The sequence below is a fragment of the Amaranthus tricolor genome, chromosome 3 (assembly GCF_026212465.1).
Source record: "Amaranthus tricolor cultivar Red isolate AtriRed21 chromosome 3, ASM2621246v1, whole genome shotgun sequence".
In the NCBI taxonomy this organism is placed as follows: domain Eukaryota; kingdom Viridiplantae; phylum Streptophyta; class Magnoliopsida; order Caryophyllales; family Amaranthaceae; genus Amaranthus; species Amaranthus tricolor.
In genome coordinates this window covers 28,935,689-28,952,581 of record NC_080049.1, presented here as the reverse complement: position 1 = coordinate 28,952,581, position 16,893 = coordinate 28,935,689, and the positions used below count along the sequence as shown (strand labels likewise).

The 16,893-nt window shown below is 33.0% G+C and overlaps 3 protein-coding genes and 1 long non-coding RNA gene across 4 annotated transcripts; 2 read left to right on the top strand and 2 right to left on the bottom strand.

Annotated features, from left to right (window-relative positions):
- Window positions 1–1,964: 1,964 nt before the first annotated feature.
- LOC130807447 (uncharacterized) lies at window positions 1,965–4,108 on the bottom strand. Its single transcript, XM_057672654.1, has 2 exons — window positions 2,571–4,108; window positions 1,965–2,493 (listed from the first exon to the last, which is right to left on the bottom strand). The coding sequence occupies exon 1, from the start codon at window positions 3,989–3,991 to the stop codon at window positions 2,630–2,632; it is 1,362 nt and encodes a 453-aa protein (XP_057528637.1). The 5' UTR covers window positions 3,992–4,108; the 3' UTR covers window positions 1,965–2,493; window positions 2,571–2,629.
- A 798-nt stretch (window positions 4,109–4,906) lies between these two features.
- LOC130807449 (uncharacterized) lies at window positions 4,907–7,822 on the top strand. The gene is made up of 2 exons (XR_009040580.1): window positions 4,907–5,420; window positions 7,517–7,822. It is a non-coding gene; the product is annotated as an uncharacterized LOC130807449 (long non-coding RNA).
- A 1,382-nt stretch (window positions 7,823–9,204) lies between these two features.
- On the top strand, window positions 9,205–10,661 carry LOC130807448 (probable galacturonosyltransferase-like 3). Its single transcript, XM_057672655.1, has one exon. It carries the CDS (start codon window positions 9,430–9,432, stop codon window positions 10,447–10,449), a length of 1,020 nt encoding a protein of 339 aa, XP_057528638.1. The 5' UTR covers window positions 9,205–9,429; the 3' UTR covers window positions 10,450–10,661.
- A 3,185-nt stretch (window positions 10,662–13,846) lies between these two features.
- LOC130808529 (uncharacterized) lies at window positions 13,847–14,380 on the bottom strand. Its single transcript, XM_057673993.1, has one exon. It carries the CDS (start codon window positions 14,378–14,380, stop codon window positions 13,847–13,849), a length of 534 nt encoding a protein of 177 aa, XP_057529976.1.
- Between the last annotated feature and the right edge of the window lie 2,513 nt (window positions 14,381–16,893).

Genomic DNA, 16,893 nt, shown 5'->3' with positions numbered 1-16,893 from the left:
CCCTTAAAAAATCCCCATTAATCTTCAAATTCCTGCAACCTATGGTATTGATACCCCAAAAGTAATGAATTCAGCTTGTTCTTCTATATTTTCAAACCCTAATCCTAAATCTAGGGGTGAACTTTTTGGAGGAAGCTTGAAATGCTACCATGGTCTTCCTGCGCAACTGAGGGTTGCCAAAACAGGTACTAGACCGGAAAACAAATTCTATGGTTGTGCTAATTGGCCTGTAAGTGCTCCAATTTCTTGAAAAATTTTCAATTTCATTTTTTCACCCAAAATAAAACAAATCTGATTTAATCTTTGTATGGTTGTGATAGGATACTAATTGTAAGTTTTTTAAGTGGGAAGATGATGTTGACAAATCCACTAACGAGATCGAGAAGCATGAACAATTAGATGTTGAAATTGGAGCGTTAGATGAGAAAATTCAAAAACTAAAGAATAAGAAGAGGACTATGAAAGAGGTTGTTACATCACTTAAAGTTGAAAATGCAAAGCTCAATGGCACAGTGAAGGCCTTAGGAATTATGGTTGTGTTCTCATGGTTCATATGTTTTGTGATTATATTTCTTCTTACTTAGCAATGTACTAACATTCAATGTAATTGGAGGCAATGTACTAAATTGCAACTAGTATTAAGAACCAAAGACTACTTTGTATTAAGAATCATCACAGCTTTGTTCATGTTCATATCAACAACTAATCTGGTATTCATGTTTACATATCAGTTGATTACAAATCAGTACAGCACAACAACAAATTGCACAGCACAGCAACTAATCAGCACAACAACATATCAGTACACTCTGGTAGTCATCATGTTCTTGGATTCATTCTTATCAGTGAACACCAAATCAGTGCAGACAACTGATATGTTCTTGAATTCATACATCAGTGAACACCAAATCAGTGCAGACCAACTGATATGTTCTTGGATTCAGTGCAGACCAACTAATATCAGCACAACAAATCAGTGCAAACCAACTGATATGTTCTTGGATTCATACATATTAGTGAACACCAAATAAGTGCAGACGAAATCTGGTAGTCATCATGTTCTTGGATTCATACATAGTAGTTCAATGCTATAAAAATCATGGATTCATACAAAATTACAATAATAGTTCATGGACTCATACATACTAGCTACCCTTACAATCATAGTTAACTATAAAATTAAAATCACTATAGTGCTTGGATTCAATCATATTAATTGTCCTTCAATACTAATGAAGTTGATTCTTGAGTACTGCAAATCTTCAACGTTAACCTTGATCTTGTGTTCGGTCCCTAACAAGAAAAGGAAGCAAGTCAAAACAACATAGAAACTGACTATTTAGCATTGCAAATTACCTGGCCTGTGGTTGCAGATGAACTTGAACTTCTTCCACTCCTTCGAACAACACCCCTAACCCCCTGACCCGCCCTTATTGTTTTACCACCTCTACCAATTGCTGAAGGTTGGGCAGACACCAAGTAATGTGAAGGTTGTTGTGTTAGTGTTTCCAAGGGAGTAGTAGCAATTTTTTTTAGGTCTTCCTTTTTGTTTTTTGGGTTGTGGAGGCACCTCTTGTACCTTACCCTTCTCAGGGCATTTCCTCTTGTTGTGAGTTATGCTTTTGCATAGGGTACAAGTCATTTGGACCCCGTGTTTGGTTAGCCTGCTAGGATATTTGGGGTCTTCATGGGGTGATTTAAACCTACATTTTCTAGGTCTATCTGGGCCTATTTTAATTGGTGGGAGGTCCATTGGAAAGTTGAGCTGAGGCCAGTGCCTCTCTCCAGTTAAGGGATTAATGCTACCGTTATACGCAAGTAAATAAGACTCTACAGTGTAACATTTATCAACGTATAACTCAACTTCCTTATGTAAATAAAACAAAGCAGCCACAACACGACAACAAGGTATACCCTTTAACTTTCATTTTCCACAAGTGCACTCTTTTTTCAATATCAACTTCCAAAGTATCAAAATGATTAGATACTTGGAATTTGGTAGTAGATGCAGGCATCACTGAACACTTAGTCCTCTTTCTCTTTATCTAACATCTCTTGCACTTTAGGACAAAGGATACCATCCCACTTAGCAGCCTGTTCCTTCTTTGTCACAAGTCTTTTCATCATTAATGACCTAATTTCTTCTAACATGTTTATAAGATGCTTTGACCTAGCATTCATGATATAATTGTTGAATGTTTCAACCATATTGCTAACAATTACATCACACATGCTATCCCATTTCACATATGCTCTACAAAACACATTTGGATTAGCTTTTTTGAATCCATCTACTGCGTCATGACTTACCTCGTCCATGTCCTTGGTGGCATTATAGAAGTCAGGCTGATTGTAGGCCTTGGCACATCTCCAAAACAACATCTTCAACTCATCGACTCCCTTGAATTGCTTGTTCCAATTGGCATATATATGCCTTGCACAGTGCCTGTGCTCAGCTTTTGGAAACTCTAGATTAACTGCCCTTAGTATGCTCTGCCAAGTAAACAAAGTCATTGCATAAAACTAAATTCACCAATTGCACAATGAAATTAGAAAAAAATTATAATTACCTGATGCTCATCAGAAATTATAGTCCATCCTTCACCATTGGTTGGGGGTAAACCCTTCTTCAACTCCGATAAAAACCATTCCCAAGATTCATTGTTCTCCCCCCTACTGCGGCCCATGCTACAAGAAACATCTGTTCATTTGGGTCCCTTCCAATAACTAATAATAGCATACCCCCTAGGAAAATCTTGATGAAACACCCATCAATGCACAAGTAATTCATCACCTTATTATAATGGTCTTTCATTGAACCATAGAGCTTCTTATGAGCATTGTATTTGGCATGGTATGCAAATTCCCTGCTACACATAATACTGTAATTGCTCTTTACCATGTCAATTATCTCATTGAAAAGGATGTGTGGTCTTTTCTTGAACACTTCAATCTTTTGCTCAGCCACCCATTTAGATTTCAGTCTACTATTTCCCTCCATGTTTCTCTGACAAGTATGTTTATTCTTCACAGAATTCACTGTATACTCAGCTAGTTTTCTGTCCCAAGATGCATAAATCCTAAAAGGACAACCCGAAACACATACAACACCTAGCCTATTCCGCCTTTTCTTATCACTCACAGCTATTTTTAAACTCATACCTTGTGCTAGTGCGTACTGTGTAACTGCATTCTTAAAAGCATTTGGGTTTGGAAAGTTAGCACCTACACGCCATGTGAATTTTTTCCAGTCAGTGTGCTCATTCACAACTTGTGCCTCTTCTTCATCACTTTCATCATAATCTGAAACATTATCCCTGATCAAATTTAAAGCTATTACAGCATCACCCAATTGTTCAGGCTGTTCATGTTCACCCACCCCTTCACTATCTGTATAACTCTCCTGTTCACTTTCTTCTAGCTCAGCACTTACACAATAGTTTTTATCCTCACTGTCACTATCACCCACCCCATCACTTGACTCACTTACATCTTGCTCATCCAAGCCTTCACTAAGTGCATCCTCAAACTGTTCACTCCCATCACCATCATAAACTTCACTAACCCCGACTTTAGATGCTTGACTCTTAGATTCTTGACTATCCTCAACCGTAGACTCTTGATTACCCTCTAACAAAAGGTTATCTTGATGGCCTATGGAATTAAGTGGGGGACTATGAAGTCTAGGGTTTGGGATAAAAGTGGACAAAGGTTTGGGGTTCTGTGTATTAAAGGAATCTAGGCAGCTGTTTTGGGGACCACATGCCTCAATTTGTTTCTTATATTTGACGTTGCTTTTACCTGCCCTTTTGAAACTTAACTTTGATACCCTTGTAGTTAAGTCACTTTCCAACTCTGCATCATCATCTACCTTAAGTATGTACACAGCTACTGCCCTAAATTTAACACCGAGCCTTGTCATTTTCATTACACTTTCATCACTATTTACCCTTTTGAAATCCACCTCAAATTGCATACAAGCTGGGTTCATAAAAAACAAAGAATGTTCATAATCAACCCCAACCTTACTCACTACTAAATCATCTCAATCAAACCAAGAAATTAGGTCTGCATCAATTTCTATGGTACAACCTTCACCACAACATAATCTAAACCATTGTTTGTCCATTTGAATTTACCCCCAAACCAAAATTTTGTAGTAAAATTTGTCAAAAAGACCAGCCTGAACGGAATTAAAAGGGAAAAATCAACAACTAATACAATACAAAAGCAACAGATTACAAAAACAATAAGGAAAACGCTACAAAATTAGTAAAAGGAAATCACCATTACCATTAATGAACCGAAATTGAGCAGCGCCTTCCACTTCCACACCTTCAATTGATTTTCTTCAACACCAACAACTTGTTCTTCGCGTTCAACTGATTACTTACGGGTTATGTTTGAGGATTAAATAAAAAAAAGGAAAAAAAAAATCAAACCTGTTTAATCTGCTACAACCGGTTTTCTGGGGGGATGTTTTGAACAAATTAAGTTAATAGTTGGATTATTAAAAAATAATCAATAGTGGGGATTAATTTTGGCCAACGGGTGATAGTTGGGATTAATTTTAGCCAATTTTCCTAAAAGAATTTGGTGTGTTTCAATTTCCACATAATAAAATGATTTAAAATGAGTAAAACAGTCTAAAATGAAAATTGATGCAAATTGAATGAGACAGAAAAAGTTTTACACATAGCTAACACTACTATTTGCCGAAAATATAACACCCCGAAATTTTCTGACGTCATTAATTAATATTTTAATAACTTTTGGGGATTTTATAATTATATTAAATTTATTTTGAAGTAGTTTTAATAAATTTCTTTCATATACGAATTTAAATATTAACATATATTTATATTAAAAATACAATTACGATTACTAAAAATAAAGAGGTTCGAATCGAAACTATTGTATTTATTAGAACTTGTGCGCACACATAAGTGAGCCTTCTTAGTTGGACATTTCAATAAAGGGTATTTAGAAAATAAATTAATAAATAAAGGGGAATAATAATAATAATAATAATAATAATAATAATAATAATAAAAGGGCTTGAAACCCTTGTTGATAGCCGTCATCCCTAACCTCCCCACCTTTACTTCTCCTCTCTCCCTCACCACCACAGCCAGCAGCAGCAGCAGCCGTGACTTCCTCCACCAATCCGGCTGCGTTTTCCCTCCCCCACGACAGCCACCAGAAGAACCGGCAGCCGCCCTCCCCTCCTCCGCGAGCAGCCCCAAGCAGCAGCAAGCAGGCTACGCGCCTTCTCTCCTCCAAAAACAGCCGGCTACTTGTGGGTGTGCTGCCAGTAGGACAGCAGTCGCGTGGTGGTTCCTCCACCATCGCACACGGCCCTGGTTCACCACCACCACAGCCTTATCCTCTTCTTCGCCATTTTTACTAGTTTTAACTTTGTAAGCCATCTCTTCTTCTCCCATTTGATTCTTCTTGTTTTCAATTTAAAGTTTTATGAAGTTTATGACTGTGATGTTGATTTGGTGTTATTTTCATTAAATCTTATTATGGGTAAGATTTTGATTGATGATTTGAGTATAATTATTAATTAGGGTTGGAAGTATAAATGAAAAAGATAATGATGGTACTACTTTTGGGTTGAAAATGTTTAGTAAATTAAATAGAATTATATAAGCTTTGAATATGTAATTATGTTGCGAATGGTGATAATAGTATTTATAAATGGTTAAGATTATTAGTCACTATAAGTGGTTGTGAATTGTCACTTGCTTTATAAAGATGATGGTGGATATTTTTTATATTATTAAGTATTATTGCAAGTTAATTGTGGTATAATCGTAATTATTAGAGTGATTATTGGCATGTTAGGGATGCTTGACATGGTTGATTCGTCCGTTGTTGTAAACGGTATAATTGTAGCCAAATTATAAGTTACTATTAATGTTCGTGACACGAGTACATGTTAGTAGTTTATGGCATTACATGGTGATGTAGTTTTATAACTCAAGTCTTGTTGGTTTAGAGAAATGACTATAACGTATACTTTTTTGTGAAAGCTTATTCGATTGTTGGTCTAGTGAATGTGAAGGCTTATTTAATTGTTGAGTTAATGTCATAAATTGTGAGCAAGTATAGATTGAGTAACGTGAATTGATTAAGTGCGTATTAGAATAATTGGAAGTTACTTTTAATAAGTGAATAATAGTTTGTTTTAGCTTTTAGTCTCTCTTAAATGGAGAAAAGTAGGCTTATTAATTCTACTTTAAACATATATAGGTTTCCAGTTCAATTAGAGGAAAGTAGAACCTTAGTTGGGTGATTTTTGTGACTTTTTGATCGTGCAGTGACGCTTACAGATACGTACACGCAGTAATTAACTCTTACATGCATCTTGCATTGTATATTTATCGATATTGAATTGTTTTAAAACATATGTTGTACACTATGAATTATCGTCGAATGAAATATCGAAGTTATTGATTACATGATTTTCAAGTTTACTGATAGAGAATGGTATTAGTATGCCAAATGCTAATAATGATTTAGAATGAGAACGATTCTCTTGTTATTGAGATTGGTTGTTGTTTGTTTGAAAGGGAGCGAGTTCTTTATTAATGATATTGATTATTGTTAGTTTGAATAGTGAATGGTTTCCTTATTGATGAGATTGATTATTGCTAGTTTGAATGGGAATGACTCCCTTATTTATGAGTTTGACTTACGTTAGTTTGAACGGGAATGAGTCCTTAGTGATGGAGCAAGAAAGTTGTTGGTTGTAATGGGAATGAGTCCCTTATTGATGAGATTCACATGAGACTTGTTCGGTTATTGTGACTCCACTGGATAGGGTACCCCAGTGGGTTTAGTTCCCGAAGGTAAGACCATCTGTATATGGTCGCTGTACAAGGGAGTGATCATGCTTTACCATTGGGCGCCGGTATGGCCCGTCACCGCCCTTGGTTGAGGTGTTGCCATGTGGGTCTTGCAAATCCCAATATGGTGGCCTCTAGTCACATACGTTTAGGTATTGTGGCTCCACTGGTTGGGTACCCCAGTGGGTTTAGTTCCCGGAGGTAAGACCATCTGTATATGGTCGCTGTACGGGGGTGTGATCATGCTTTACCATAGGGCGCCGGTATGGCCCGTCACCGCCCTTGGTTGAGGTGTTGCCATGTGGGTCTTGCAAACCCCAATATGGTGGCCTCCAGTCACATATATAGATATATATTTAAAAGTGGTTAAGCTCTTGGTTCAAGTGATACTGAGAAGTTATGAAGTCGAAAAGAAGTGAAAAAGATGGAAATGACAATAAGAAGTAGGTATTGATGTTTAGTGGTTATGATTAGCACCTGGAGTGTTTGTGGAATCACCCTTATATTATGACACACTCTATTGATACTAATTATGTCTTACTAAGTTACTATAATATGATGTTAGTACGTTTCTGACGTGTACATGTTTGATTTGTTTAAAATGGCTCTTTCGATGATGGCCCTGTGATGACACGTTTGATATTCCGTCTTACGTTGAGCAGCAGGAAGATCATAGATAGACTTAAACAGGTTATGGAGTCTCTCGTGTATTGCATATGGGGGATTGAGCACGCAACTTATGTTTATAATAATGTTTTAATGGGTTTTAACCCCAAAGTTTTATGTTTTGCTGGGTTGTATATGTAATGAGAGGCATGCGACCTCCATTTGTATAAGTTTATTTCCGCTGCATAATTTTCTGGTTTGTATGTTTTAGTTTAAATGTTTTGTCATTTGAAACTCAAGCGTTTACAACCACGATCCATGCTTGACATGAAAAGCTGGCGATGAATCATTCTGCCGTGATATAGTCTTGATAGGCCGTTGATGCCTTTACTTTATTAGATTCTAATAACTTTTGTTTTTTTCTAAAAAGGCGCACAGTTTTAGGGTAGATGTTGTCGAAATTTCCGCTGATATTTTACAGTTTATTATTATTTTATTTATTTTATTTTAATGTAACACCCAAATTTTCTCCCGCCTAAAGAGTCGAAAATTCAGCGATGTTACAGAAAATGTTTTAGTCGTATATTTGTTGTATTATACTAGTTGTTAATTAGTTATTTCACCAAATGTTTGACCGAATTTTGACACATTAAGTCAATTAAGGTCATGTGATTTATATTTATGTATATTAGTTAACTTTGGTTGAATAGTATTGTGTTCGAGTATATAATATATTGCACGTTTTACCATCAGTTTAAATTTTTGGTTGAGTTAGTTCTTTAATATGGTATTAGAAGTCAAAGTGATAAGAGTTTATAGGATCAAATCTCAACCATCCCTATTTAACGTGACAAGACGACCTGTATTGCATCTACATTTCTAGTCTAAAGGGCTCTCGTGTAAAGGGGTGTGTTAAAATATATAACATATCCTGGAGTTTCATTCATCAACTTAAGCTTGTGGTTGAATTGATTCCTTTAACGTAATTATATTAATGCGAGTCCTATACTAAAATTATAGAATTTCAAGTAAGCATAATAAAAATTAGAAAATTTATTTTATCCATCAGCATATTGATGTATACATCTAAATTGCTGCTTTTGCATTTAGAACTTTTCGTCAAATTATAGAATTTACGGTCTATAGGTTAACGATATTAGTTGTGGTAATGAGAATGATTTGTAGTGTATATATTGATGATGTTTATTATGTCATTTTCATGGTAATGTAAGTTTGATTATGAAATAAGAATTTTGTTTACCCCCTAATACCACATGCTTAAGCGGTAATGTATTGAAATAAATTTTATAAAAAAAAAAAAAGATTATTGAAGGAAATTAAGCATAATCATCTATTTTGTCAACAAATAATCCTATTAAAACTACATTAATTTTTTATTACTATTCTCACCACTTATTATCCATTAAAAAACAGGCCTTTAGATAAATAACAAGGATAATGCAGTTAATGCTTGTACGATTTAACTTGAGAGTTCAAGTATGGAATGAGTGTTGCGTAGGGTAGAAAATTTCGTCTGTTTCTCCACATCAAGCTCTTCCATTTATAATGTTTGCTTCAAAGACCCGCTCAAAATTGTCACTTCTCCGTTTAAACTTTGGGTTTAATTTCTTTATTGTTGACCCAAAGTCATCATCGTGGTTGAGAAATACAATGAATGTTGGGAAGAAAATAAAATTATTAGAAAATAATAAATATTATTTTAAATTTACCAAGAAATATTTCTATTAAAATTACACTAATTTATTATTATTATTTTTAGTATTTATTAGTACCGATTATCAAACAGGTCATTAGTGCTTAGTGGTTAATATTTATTAATAACGATTATCCCTAACCCCTCGTTAAAACGAAAAATAAATAAACAAAAAAAAAATACAAATTCACAATAATTAACAAATAAGAAAAAATTTGAATCATTCCTCATCTTCCCTTCTCTCAAACTACCAAAATGCCATCATCACTCTTCTTCACAATCTTCACCATCACCGTCACCGTCACCGTCGCCGGGGATATTCCGCAATACCGTGAAGCTCCAGCATTCCGCAATGGCGAAAACTGCGCCATTCCCGGTACACCATCATCAACAATCCACATTGCTATGACTCTCGACACTACCTACCTTCGAGGTTCCATAGCAGCTGTATTCTCTGTTCTTCGCCATTCTTCCTGCCCAGAAAATCTTTCTTTCCATTTCCTCACTTCTTCCACTAATTTCCAACACCTTAATCATACAATCACTTCTACCTTTCCTTATTTAACAATCTCTCTTCTCCATTTCAACCCTCTTCTTGTCCACAACAAAATCTCAACCTCTATTCGCCGCGCACTCGATCAACCCCTCAATTACGCCCGCATCTACCTTGCTGACCTTCTCCCACGCCATGTCAATCGCGTGATTTACTTCGATTCAGACCTTATTGTTGTTGATGATGTTTCTAATCTATGGAATATTGATCTTGGAATTCACGTTCTTGGAGCTCCAGAATATTGTCATGCTAATTTCACCAGTTATTTTACTCATAAATTCTGGAACACTCTAGAACTTTCAGAAACTTTTCTCAACCGAGAAAGAGCACCGTGTTATTTCAACACTGGTGTGATGGTAATCGATGTGAATAAATGGAGAAAGGGTGAGTATACTTTAAAATTAGAGAGTTGGATGAAGTTGCAAAAACAACACCGTATTTATCAACTAGGTTCATTGCCGCCATTTTTACTGGTTTTTGGAGGTGAAGTAGAGAGAGTTGAACATAGATGGAATCAACATGGATTAGGTGGAGATAATATAAGAGGATTGTGTAGAGATTTGCATCCTGGACCAGTTAGTTTGTTGCATTGGAGTGGAAAAGGGAAGCCATGGTTGAGAATCGACTCGAATCGGCCATGTCCATTGGATAGTCTCTGGGCTCCTTATGATCTTCTCTATTATCCGCCATCTTTATCGGCTGCAGTTTTATTATCTGACTAATAATTATTTTGTTTGATAGTATCAGAATATGTTGGTTGGTGTACATCAAAATTTTTGTGTGAAGTTGCTATGGCTTTGCCTTTGATATATTGGGTTGAATTTTAAGTTGATTTAATTTGACTTTAAAAATTAATTTACAATTATATATAAAATTAATATAGATATACATTTTATTTTGAATCGATATAAAACACTTAACTTGAAATCAATTTATGGACTGAAATCAACACAACTAGTTAGTGTTGCTATGCTATTTAAGTAATTTAACCATGTTTCTTTTTAGATTTCTTATACTTTCTTCATTTCAAATTAGTTGTAACATTAGAAAAATGGCACTATTCATTCATCACTCTTAATTTGTGATTAGTTTTTTTATCTATGGATTAAAACATAGTCAAGTGAGATCTTGTTTGATTCCTCTTAATGCAAAGATTATTAATATCAAATTTTTATAATTTTTTATTATATTATAATTAGAGATATTAAGGATTGAATTAGTGCATTGAACTACGTAAAAAAACAAACGTTGCAAGTAAATTGAAACGGAGAAAAGTATTCGAGTAACACTTCCTTCTCCTGAACTTGTATATGAAAATGAAGTGTTTTTCAAAGAAAGGGGTGTATTTGAGATTTTTGGATTAGTTTAGTGGCTAAATATTTTTTCTTTTATTCTGTATTTTTAAGGGTATATTTCTTATTTTCTACAAGATGAATTAATTTTCACACTACCTTGCTTGTAATTCTTACTTCATATTGAAAACTATAAATAAAATTGAAAAACTTTCATTTTTAAATAAGAAAATGTTTTAAATCGAATAAAACAAGTTAAAATAACAAATGAGACAGATTGAGTGAGACATAGAAAACATTCTCTTTACAAACATATTAACACTTTCACCTTTAGGCAAGTGAATGTAGTGATTTAAAATTTGGCGTTTAAGAAATACTCTTTTATCCCCTTGAGATTACTTCACATGAGGTTTGCACAACAACCGGAAAACGTGAGAAAATAAGCATTTCAGTAGGATATTATGGGTAGAGTCATGCCATTTAACAAAATTATTATATGTTTTAATATATAAGAGGGAGAAATAAAATATAGATTTAGTGGATTCTTATAGGCAAATTATATCCAGACGATAATTGAACAAGCGATATGAAACAAATTAAGATAGCATATATAAATAAAATTAAGAAGATGAATTGAAAACAAACTATAGTTCAATATTTTGGTAAATGACAAATAACAAACTCTAACCAGATGCAATCACCCAAACTCAAACTCAAGAGTTTTGGTTTGACCCATGATCAAATAATCAAAAGCAATAACATTTCTTTTGGGCCAATGGTAAATGTGCCAGGCTTGTAGTTGTATATGGCAGTGATCTAAAAGCCATGACTTTGCTGATGTTTTAGAGTAATAACTAAATCTCTCATGTTTGAAGATGATTTTGATCACTTTATAGCTTTTTTCATAGCATACATCAATAAGGAAAGTGAAGGAAATGTATTAGGGTTTGGGTGCATTGTCGATGAAGCTAGGGCCAAGGAAGGAAACAAACAAAGGGGCCTCCCAGGGGTGTAAGGAACTAGGCGAAAATTCGAAAATCAACTTGAATCAAATCGAGTTAGTAATTTGGTTTGGCTATTTTTTCTATTTGGTTTGGTTTGGACAATTTTTTTTTCAATTTGAATTCAATATAGGCTTTTTAAAATCGAAAAAACAAAACAAAAAACCGAAATTATAAGCTTCATGTATTCAGTTTTCAAGTAACTCATTATTTCAAAATAATAAACTCAAATTAAATAAATAAATGCTTAATTACCTAAATTAAGGGTTTTGAGCCTAACTCACAAGAAAATTAAGCAACATTGTAAGATAAACAAGCAATTAGGGTTATTCATGAACAAATTTGATGGTCGCCTCTATTATATCTATTTTAATGACTAAAAGTTTGTTATCTTGACTAAGAGCCATGGTTTTTTGCCGTTGTCACTAACTAAACATTCAATACAAACTCACAATCAAGCACAAATTGGAAAAACATTCAAAAAATTGACACAATTGCTTTAAGTTTAACTTCTAGGATGGAGTTACAAAGGGGTTTCAAATAGATTTTAGGCTTCTTGCCCTTCCCAAACCACTTCATCATGCAAGATTGACCTTCAAAAACTATCAAGAAGGTTTAAACGCACCATTTAGGGCTAGTCTTTCCTCATTCATGACCCAAGCTTCTGGGTCGTTGCAAATCATTAGATTCTTAATTACCTTCCATAGGTCATATTTTAATGCTTTACCGTATTATTTGTGAGTAGTATTGGATATTTATCACTTTAATTCCCAAAACCACATGTAAATCCGTAAAGTAATTAAACTGCAGATCATAGAAACATACCTTGTGAATCCATAAGGTTGTACGCGGAAGCCCTGAGGGTATTACTGCTTTAGGGTTTCTTTGTTGTAACTTCCACCACTGTATTTTTCTTTTGTGAAAAATAACTTGATACTTTTCAATCACCCTCTTAGTACTATAATGATGGGTATATATAGTACTAAGAGCTTTTAAGTCTAATGGGTCACAACCCCATTATAACTTAATGGGCTATATTTATAAACACGTGGTGGGGCCATGACCGCTTATTAAATACTTTAGCATAATATCTCTAATTTGTCCCGATCACCAAAAGTAAAGATATTATTATGGTATCTACACAATATTATTTTTATGACATTATTGCCTTTAAGCCTATTTAATCTTTAATAAACCACTATATTATTGGCTATACTAATGACGATCCACACATTATTATTTAACATGTATGACCCATATTTACAAAGACATGTAAGTAGTTAGCTTTTTAGTGTTACGAGTTTAATAGCACATTATTGATGTGCCATTAAACTCCTAACTCTAAAAACTAACTAGATAAAGCATTAAAGAGTATAAAACTAGCATAATAAAACTCAACATGATTATTTTTGAGTTTTTAAGAATGAATTCGTTGATGACTTCGGCTTCACAAAATGTCTAAAGGCAAAAAATAGTTAAAATGAGTACAATAAAAAATTGTCTTCTTTGTAGCCCTTTTGGGTGTTTTTAGGATGTTTTTTGATTTTTGGATCTTCATAATATTTTTAACTTCCAAAAAAAAAAAGACTAAATCAATTTTTTACTAAAAACTACCAAACAAAAGTCATCATAATATAATCTAGATACAACATTTTTGATTTCTAAAATTCACCTCATCATCTAACATCAATCTTTGACAAAATTACAATGAAATTAACAATTTGTACAAACAAAACCCAAAAAAATCAATTTTTTTTTTTAAAAAAACCTGATTTTAATAACTCAATCTAGCAATGATCAGAGCTTGAATGACTTGATACAGGAAATTACAACATACTCCCTTGTAAACTAACTGCACTAGCTCTTGGAGATCTTGGAATTTGAGAAACTTTATTTCCATAATTATCATAATAAATAACTCCAGAAAATTCTAGAGGTTGACATTTTTCTCCCATAAGAATATTTTTCTGCCATAATCCACCTTCACCAAACCCATCTTTTTCTTCATTAACAACCAAATTATGGTTTCCATGTTCTAATTTAAAATTATTGCTTCTGTCATTTTGAGTTTGCACTATATGAGATTTTATATTGGTAATATTTGCCAACAATTTCTTAGGAGTTGCCAATGGCGATCTAGGCGGCGTCTTGTAATGCATTGGTGAAGCAATGTTGTTTTTAGGGCCTTCTTGCGCATAAAGGTCGTTATCGAACTTACTCGTCGGAGATTTTGTACGAGATTTTGAACTACCTTTTGCACAAAGCGCTACGAGGGCGAAAATCGATAAGAAAATACCCACGGATAAAGGTAGGGAATTATGGAGGTTTTGTGTAGAAAGAGAGGGAAATGGACGAGCCATTGGTGTGTATTATGTGATTGTGGAGTTTAGTTGGAAAAGGTCTTATTTTAGAAGATTGTATGCATGAACTTATAAATACTTGTAGAAGCGTGTTAAATGATGTGGATTGAAGGGTGGACTTTGAATTTTCCTTTGTGTACTTCATTTGGTGTTAAAAGGCCAACTAAAAAATTTGTTAGGTTGGTTGTATACAACTTGGTCAAAATGGTTCTATTATTTATCAATTAATTTGAAATATTAAAGGTACAATTTTTTTTGTTTTGGTATATTGAATATAGCTTGATTAAAAAATTCTGACAATTTTGATTTAAGTGTAACAATAAATTGGAATAATATAAGAATACATGAAAAATATTCAAAGTCACTTTTGTAGAGGGCGTGTTTGCCTTTTGGTTTCCAAACAATGTTGATTATTGTATGAGTCTTGAAGGGCATGTGTTTTTTTTCGACCTATATATTTATAATTTATCTAGTTTAATTTATTGTTTTAATAGTTTATTTATTTTTTATTATTATAGTTAGGGTTGGTTGAAGAAAAGTTGTGAATTGCATCAGGAGCTTACCTAACGAAAAATAATACTTGCGACAACAAAGATAAGACTTGATTTTAATATTTTAGGATATATTTTCATTTGTCAAATTTTGTAATTTTATAGTTGTCAGAATTTAATTTATTAAATATTATTATTTTGTGCTAAACTAAACAAAGTCTAAAAATGATGAGCTGATCGGAACTAAAACCAAATAGAGTTGGATTGAATTAAAATAATTCTTTGTATAACAGTACCAGTAGTTCAGACAAATTAATTTAAGATCATAAAGTAATTTTTTTTTATAAATTTTACCTGTTCCAAAATAAAGTTTGAAAAAGAGTTCAAAAATTCAAATAAGAGCTATAATCACTAAGTTTAGGCACGTTTAATTAACAAATATGATGATTTGAAAAAAAATTAGAATGCTGTATTTAATTTTAAATATTTTTCACCACCTCTTCAAAAATTAATTTTTAAAAAAATACTAGAACTATATAGAAAGGATCAATACACCGATTTTAAGGCTATAATAAAAAATAATGATTAATACAAAAATTGACTTAAAACATAGTGTAATCCGACTAAAAATGATAACGTGGAACAAAAATGATGAAAATAATTAAGAAAACAAGTCAAAACAGTTGGGTATAATCCATTTATTTCTTGGTATTTTTAAATTAAGTCATTTTTAAATTACGGCTCAAATTTTTTAGATTATAACCTATTAAATTTCAATCAGATTCTAAGTCAATATTGAATAAGATCAAATTTTGATAGGTCTAATAATAGAGAGATATACCCAAATACTATGTTCCAACACAAACAAGTGTCCATAATTAAATACTTGTAGTATCACAATATGTGGTCGAACTTAATTGGTAATCAATACTTATTTGTAGTGAGCCTAGTTAAGCATGCAAGCTAAGTATTCAAATTAATTAATAAGTGGATGAGTAGGTTTGAAAAATAAGGCAAAGAATGGGATGACTATGTTGGAATGAAATTGTCAACACGTCGTTTTGTCTCCAGGTTGAACACAGTTAGTTGGTTGAGTCAACCTAAAGGGTGTGCAGTACGACATGTCCAAGACAGTTGGTTATTCGACTCTTATGACATATTCGTAGAGTATTCCAAACATATTTAAGAATTTCGATTATATAAATTTAATCAGATTGGATTTCACTCAATTTAAAAATAAATTTATAATTATATGTGAAACCAATTAGTAGGACACAATATTCAATTTTAAAACGACTTGAAATATTTAATCCGAAATCGACTAATACCATTGGCCTGAATGCACACTAATAAATTGAGTATAACACTTTAGGTCTAAATAATTTGAGTTTTTGACTATATATATTTTGACAATATGTATTTAATTTTTAGAAAAAAATTTTCATGAATAATCCCACCTATTATCAATCTGTTGTTAATAATTCCTATTATTGATTATTTTTACATAATTTAATTTTTGTATATTTTTTATTGACAACACCCTTTATGATATTTTAACCGGCTACAATATACACCTACTAGTCATTACGCTCAATTTTTCTTCGTCTTTATACTTCTTCGTTAATCTACTCAATTTATGATTAAAAGTCACCAATCACTCTCATTTCTTTTATCTCGATGCTGTATTCTTTTTGTATGACATTGTTGACCAGCTTTTATTAAAAGCCATTAATAACCAAAAATAAAAAAGTGGATATCATCTTCTTTTTCATATTCTTGATCCTCATGCTGTAGTATGACTCATTCAAAAGAAGCTTTAAAGATGTGAATATCATCACTTTACCATATTCCAAGTGTATAGCAGGCTAATTAAGCTTGGTCAAATCATATAATTAAAACCTCTAAATTGGGATTTTGATCAACATTAAATATTTTATTTCTCTTAGTTTTAAAAGCTCTAATTAAGTTATATTTTCAATTGAATTGCAATTTGCAGACAAGTTGTGATCTTCTAGAAGTACT

What these genes read in the sequence shown, in the direction of transcription:
- LOC130808529 (XM_057673993.1), bottom strand. Translation starts at nt 14,380, where the DNA reads ATGGCTCGTCCATTTCCCTCTCTTTCTACACAAAACCTCCATAATTCC.
- LOC130807447 (XM_057672654.1), bottom strand. Translation starts at nt 3,991, where the DNA reads ATGAACCCAGCTTGTATGCAATTTGAGGTGGATTTCAAAAGGGTAAAT.
- LOC130807448 (XM_057672655.1), top strand. Translation starts at nt 9,430, where the DNA reads ATGCCATCATCACTCTTCTTCACAATCTTCACCATCACCGTCACCGTC.